Genomic DNA, 6,917 nt, shown 5'->3' on the forward strand with positions numbered 1-6,917 from the left:
TCTATCTACCTTGGACAGTTGGAGACCTCTTTGCAAGGAAGTTTCACCATGACCTTCTGCCTCTGGTGGTTACAAACTGCCAGGCTTCCTCTCTGACTTCCTCTCTTTTTGATTCCTTGGTGGCCAGCTCCCTTCTTCCTTGAACCTGGGCTGTTTAGGACCTCCTCAGCTTCTCTGATTCTCAGTAGTATCTCTACTTGCCCCTCCAATCCAAGAATCTTTTCTTCCAGCACAGCCACCAGCTTGCACTTCATGCACATGAACTCCCTTCTGTGTTCAGGCAGGAAAGAGGACATGTCAGATGATAGAGAGGAAGAGATGGGGACAAAGACAAGCTAGTGGCATAGGGCAGAAGAGTCTATAACCACTAGCGTAGATTTTTATCCAAGACTTCTCATATTTCCAACTTCCTATCAGGCTGGAAATACTGAACAGTATTCCAGTGGTTCTGGTTCCATCTAGAAGTGCAGAAAGATGAATATACTCCCTTTATCCAAATCAGTTTGCCTATGAGTAGTAAATGTCAGTACTGTGTCTTAAGATTTATATAAAAGATCAGCATTCTACCTTTATGTGGAAGTCTCATGAACTTGCTGTGGGGAACATCTGACCCGCCTCACTCGGTGACTTCATTAAACAATCATTTTATTTATTAATCCCAGGGTAAACAGTTTGTAGCTCTATATAATCCTCGCATTTTCCTTGTCTGCCATGGGTTTGAAGAAGAATCTAAACCTACTTTCAAACTCTTGGTCATTGTTGTCTGTAAATCACAAAACCAGGTGGAACATAAAGGTATCACTTTAGTTCAGAATAAAATACAGCTCTTGCTCAGCTTATGCATGGTAGGACGTAAGTGTAACATGGGGAGGTAAAAAAGCATGCCTGCACTGTACACAGTACCTCCTGAAGGAAAAACTGATCAGTAGCAAGTAGAATGGCTAAGGAAGCAATTTTTTTTTTTTTTTTTGGTTCTTACTTCATTAAAGGAATAGTCTTGTGACAGAACCTAAATAGACAACTTGCCTTTAGTATGTTAAAATCGAGAGGGGAATGGGATCTGGATTTTAACTGGAAATAAATAAAAATCAACAGCTTTGTTGTCATTTTGTAAAGTCACTTATGAATGAATTCATGCATTTGCAATGCTGTTTTCCTGATGGGAAGAAGCAGTCAGCCAAGAAAGGAAGTACAAAAGAATTGAAAAATACTTGATCCTTAATATCTCAAGTGTGATATCCATGATGATATCATCAATAATATTTAGTATGCATGTAGACCTTTGTATGTTAAAACATTACCCTAATGTTCACATTTACAGCTGCTCAGAAAAATTCAAACCTTTAGGATTTTAAATGAAAAATAGAATACTTTCTGCAAATTTCATTTTATGTTAAAAATTTCCCTATGTTTTATCAAACTTTTAATTTTGGGGGCTCTCATTAATGCAAGATTTTCAGAAAAATTTTAAATGAATTGATCTTTCTGCGTCCCTTCTCATATAATTTTTAAAGGAAATTTGGTTTCTATTTTTCTGATTTGGTAATTGATAGAAGTGATTATAAGCTTTCCACTAGAACTAAAGAGAGTATGAAAAAAATGTTGGTGCAGCAATGCTAACTCCCATTTCAACTACCAAAGGAATAAAGCATGCACTATCTATATTTGGCCAGAGTTCACTTTCTGTTTCATTAATCTCTTCTGATCAACAGCTTCACAATGTTAACCTTGCAGTGGCTTTGCTGACAGATGGAGGTCTTCTAGATTTTCCTGTCAATGCTGAAGGTGAGTCATAACATAGTAATTGTTCTGGAAGAGAATGATTCTTGCTCTGGCTCATGAAAAGCTGAGATAATCAGCTAGAGAATCTCCTCCAACAGGACAACCGCATATTTCATAACATTTCCTTTGCTACACATCTCCTGTATATATCTCATATTTTAACAATCTAGTCTCCACTAAAGAAAAAGAAGTGCTGTTGTTACAATACCCACTGTTTGGTAAGTTAACACCATTTAAACCAAGAATTACATGATGTAAGATACATCAGTAGTTGCTGAAATTACCACATAGGAGTAAGTGTGTTGACCTCGTTGCCAAAATCAGGATGTGAATGGATTAGTAGATTTTTAGAGACAGAAGACATCTAGTCCAAGCTCCTAAACCACATAGACCATTCAATTTCACCCAATCATTCCTGAATCAAGCCCAATAACGTTTGGTTGAACTAGAGCATATATTTTAGAGAGACCTCAAGTCTTTATTTAAAGATGTTAAGTGATGGGCATTTTACCATGTTCCCCAGAAAGCTGTTCCAGTGTTAACAATGGCATCTTTTCCCAGTTGGGTAGTCCACTCATGAACAAGATTGGGGTATGTGTATATATCAGCATATGGAGAGGTCATCTATCTGTACCTACATTGTTGGGTAGAGCCGATCAAAAAATGGAAGGTGTGGGAATTATTAAAATTTTTGGTTATTTTTTTCATTAACATTTTGTTTTGGATGTTTTTTTCCAACCAGCTCTACTCATGGGTAGCTGTCATTAATGTCAATGCGAGTGATTTGTGAGAATGCAGAGAAAAATTGGAGCCTTCATGCCCTATATATGGAACTTGGATTTCAGTGAACCGTTCTAGTTAAACTGGGAAAACCAAATCTGTGAAAGCCTCTGGGTGTACCTTTTCTGTGAGCAGGTTAAAAGCATTGGACATCCATTTCTCTAAATGTGGAGGATTGCCTCAAATAATGTCTACAGTTCATTAGTGTGGGAAATATAAACTCCAACATCTGTGTATCATTTATGTACAGCTACGTAGGAAAGATCCTCAGCTGATGAGTGTTGGTGCTTAATGGAACTACACTGTTTACACCAGCTGAAGATCTGGCCTACTGGTTCTACTGCAGGTCTATGTTCCGTACAAAGCCATACATTTACATTACTTTAAGAGGAGCAGCAAGCCCGTCTCTCATCGTTTGGAAGCAGTAGTAGTTTGCATACACATTGATGTATTAACTAGCAAAAACCTTTTTCAAACATGAGCTGAGGTAGCTTAGCAGTACCTCATGTACTTTCAGAATATGGCAGTTAGCAGCTGAAAACTGCAACCTTCAAAAAGCAGGCAATACACGCCACAGAACAAAATGCAAACACTACAAAGCCAGGAAATGAAGAGTTAAGGCAATGTCTGCTACTAGTCACATTATAATAGAATCACAAAAAATACAGTTATCGAGTCTTATTAAATTATCTGCTCTGCTGTCTGTCAGTGAAGAATTGTTTCTTATTGTATGTTACTGATCCTTATTCCAATGTGGTAAAGTGGTAAAGGACCCTTTTTCTTCTCCTAAGTCATTTAAGAAATCAAGAAAATCTGATAGCTTTACATTTCCTGTTTTGGTTCTTGCTTTAGTTAGATTGTAATTTGGAGAAATTGAAAGATTACCTTCAATGCTTTGACATTTGCAGTCTCTCTATCTCAAGGATTTCTAATGTTTCCCAGCAGGCTTCTTTCTTTCTTGTGTATCCACAGATATCGTGAACAGAGATATGAAGACTACATTGCAGGTTTTGTACTGCTTGTATTCCAAATACAAGACCAAAGAAACATGAAGAGTGAAACCAAGAACTAGATTTTCTTGCTACCGTATTCTGGGTTTAATTTTCAGTCCCTAGCTGTATGTTTGCCACTTTGCACATGCACACACCCTATATGACACTTGTTGCATTAATATGCTTTGAAAAGTGTGTATGCATGCAAAGTTTTATAGTTATATAACTTGCGCTATCTATAATATAAGTGTGTGTGCGTATTCAGGGACCAGTGTTTTCTGCTGTTCCCTGGCTGTGAATTTTGCCACAGAAACAGAATCCACCCCTTGCTTCATAGAATCATAGAATATCAGAGTTGGAAGGGACCTCAGGAGGTCAAGGCCCCCAAAAGCTGTAAAGACTAGTCAATGTGCTTACCCCAGCCCCTGGCTTCAACCCCTTGCCCTTTTATCAGAGAGGGAGCTGGAAGTCATTTTTAGAACTTCGCACCTGTACTTGCACTGAGGTGGCTGCAGCACCATGATGGAGTTGGAGTCCATGGATAGATTCCAAGGGGGCTTGAAGCCCATAGTCTAATAACTTCTGTACTACATTTTCAGGCAGGATGATGAGGATAATAATTTTTAAAAGTGGCTAGTGATATGAAACTTGGCAAGACGTGAAATGTTTGAAAAAATCTGCTTGCTTGCTTGCCTCTTAAAATACATTTACATTGAAGGGATTGAGAACCCTATGCAGGCCTTCCACTGTACAGTATTGTGGATTTCCCCCGGTCCTCGGCACCTCCTACAAAACCATGAAAGAGCCCCCTTATTTGCCCTTTAATCTAGCACAAGATTGTGGCCTACTGCACCCCTCTTCTCCCTGCAACTCTTGTGCACCTACACATGGCCATCCTGAATACTAGTCTCTGCACTACCTAAGTGCAAGGGGAGAGGCTAACATGACTCCACCTTCCCCCTTACAAGGGTGCACGGGAGGGTGGGTTGGGGTGTGGCTCATTCTATCCTTGTAACACTCAGGGTATGTCTACACTACGGGATTAATCCAAATTTACAGAATTCGATTTTTGGCAACAGATTGTATAAAGTCGAATGTATGCGGCCACACTAAACACATTAATTCGGCAGTGTGCGTCCATGTACCGGGGCTAGCGTCGATTTCCGGAGCATTGCACTGTGGGTACCTATCCCATAGCTATCCCATAGTTCCCGCAGTCTCCTCCGCCCATTGGAATTCTGGGTTGAGATCCCAAAGCCTGATGGGGCCAAAAACATTATCGCGGGTGGTTCTGGGTACATCCTCCCCCTCCCTCCGGGAAAGCAACGGCAGACCACCGTTTCGCGCCTTTTTCCTGGGTGAACACTGCAGACACCATATCGCGGCAAGCATGGAGCCCGCTCAGCTCAAGACAGCAGTCATGAACATTGTAAACACCTTGCGCGTTATCGTGCAGTTTATGCTGAACCAGAACCTGCAAAACCAGGCGACGAGGAGTAGGCTATGGCAGCGCGGCGACGAGAATGATGAGGACATGGACATGGAATTCTATCAAACCGCGGGCCCTGGCGCTTTGGAGATCATGCTGTTAATGGGACAAGTTATAGCCGTGGAACGCCGATTCTGGGCCCGGGAAACAAGCACAGACTGGTGGGACCACATAGTGTTGCAGGTGTGGGACGATTCCCAGTGGCTGCGAAACTTTCGCATGCGTAAGGGCACTTTCATGGAACTTTGTGACTTGCTTTCCCCTGCTCTGAAGCGCCAGAATACTGAGATGAGAGCAGCCCTCACAGTTGAGAAGCGAGTGGCGATAGCCCTGTGGAAGCTTGCAACGCCAGACAGCTACCGGTCAGTCGGGAATCAATTTGGAGTGGGCAAATCTACTGTGGGGGCTGCTGTGATGCAAGTAGCCAAAGCAATCACTGAGCTGCTGCTACGAAAGGTAGTGACTCTGGGAAATGTGCAGGTCATAGTGGATGGCTTTGCTGCAATGGGATTCCCTAACTGTGGTGGGGCGATAGATGGAACCCATATCCCTATCTTGACACCGGAGCACCAGGGTACCCAGTACATAAACCGCAAGGGGTACTTTTCAATGGTGCTGCAAGCACTGGTGGATCACAAGGGACGTTTCACCAACATCAACTTGGGCTGGCCAGGAAGGGTTCATGACGCTCGCGTCTTCAGGAACGCTACTCTGTTTAAACGACTGCAGCAAGGGACTTACTTCCCAGACCAGAAAATAACCGTTGGGGATGTTGAAATGCCTATAGTTATCCTTGGGGACCCAGCCTACCCCTTAATGCCATGGCTCATGAAGCCATACACAGGCAGCCTGGACAGCAGTCAGGAGCTGTTCAACTACAGGCTGAGCAAGTGCAGAATGGTGGTAGAATGTGCATTTGGACATTTAAAAGGTCACTGGCGCACGTTAGTGACTCGCTCAGACCTCAGCCAAACCAATATCCCCATTGTTATTGCTGCTTTCTGTGTGCTCCACAATCTCTGGGAGGGTAAGGGGGAGACATTTATGGCGGGGTGGGAGGCTGAGGCAAATCGCCTGGCTGCTGATTATGCGCAGCCAGACACCAGGGCGATTAGAAGATCACACCAGGAAGCGCTGCACATCAGAGAAGCTTTGAAAACCAGTTTCATGACTGGCCAGGCTACGGTGTGAAAGTTCTGTTTGTTGAAAACCCGCCCCCTTGATTGACTCATTCCCTGTAAGCAAACCACCCTCCCCCTTCGATCACAGCTTGCTTTCAAAGGAAATAAAGTCACTATTGTTTAAAAATCATGTATTCTTTATTAATTGATTATAAACATAGGGAGAGAACTGACAAGGTAGCCCGGGTGGGGTTTGGGAGGAGGATAGGAGGGAAGGAAAAGGCCACTAAAAAAAATTCAGTATAATGATAGCCTTTTGGTTGGGCTGTCCACTGGGGTGGAATGGGAGGGTGCACGGAGCCTCCCCCTGCGTTCTTACACGTCTGGGTGAGGAGGCTATGGAACATGGTGAGGGGGGAAGGAGGTTATACAGCGGCTGCAGCGGCACTCTGTGATCCTGCTGCTGTTCCTGAAGCTCCACCAGACACCGGAGCATGTCCGTTTGATCACGCAGCAGCCCCAGTGTTGCAGCCTGCCACCTCTCATCTCGAGTGTCCCTCATGACCTCACATTCACTGGCATCTTTCCTGTACTTTGAGACTGTGTCCTTCCACTCATTCAAATGAGCTCTTTCATTGCGGGTGGATTCCATGATTTCCGAGAACATCTCGTCTCGCATCCTCTTTTTCCGCCGCCTTATCTGAGATAGCCTTCGGGACGGAGGAGGGAGGCTTGAAAAATTTGCAGCTGCTG

At 43.3% G+C, this 6,917-nt stretch overlaps 1 protein-coding gene across 1 annotated transcript in view; it reads left to right on the forward strand.

The window, feature by feature from the left end:
• The window catches only part of PARVG (parvin gamma), a 32,003-nt gene extending 28,389 nt beyond the window's left edge, over positions 1-3,614 (forward strand). Inside the window, exons 12-13 of the mRNA XM_065423575.1 lie at positions 1,713-1,785; positions 3,535-3,614. Of these exons, the coding sequence (XP_065279647.1) occupies positions 1,713-1,785; positions 3,535-3,614 (153 nt within the window). The remainder of the gene's footprint in view (positions 1-1,712; positions 1,786-3,534) is intronic.
• The last annotated feature ends 3,303 nt before the right edge of the window (positions 3,615-6,917 follow it).

The sequence above is a fragment of the Emys orbicularis genome, chromosome 1 (assembly GCF_028017835.1).
Source record: "Emys orbicularis isolate rEmyOrb1 chromosome 1, rEmyOrb1.hap1, whole genome shotgun sequence".
Taxonomy (NCBI): Eukaryota; Metazoa; Chordata; order Testudines; family Emydidae; genus Emys; species Emys orbicularis.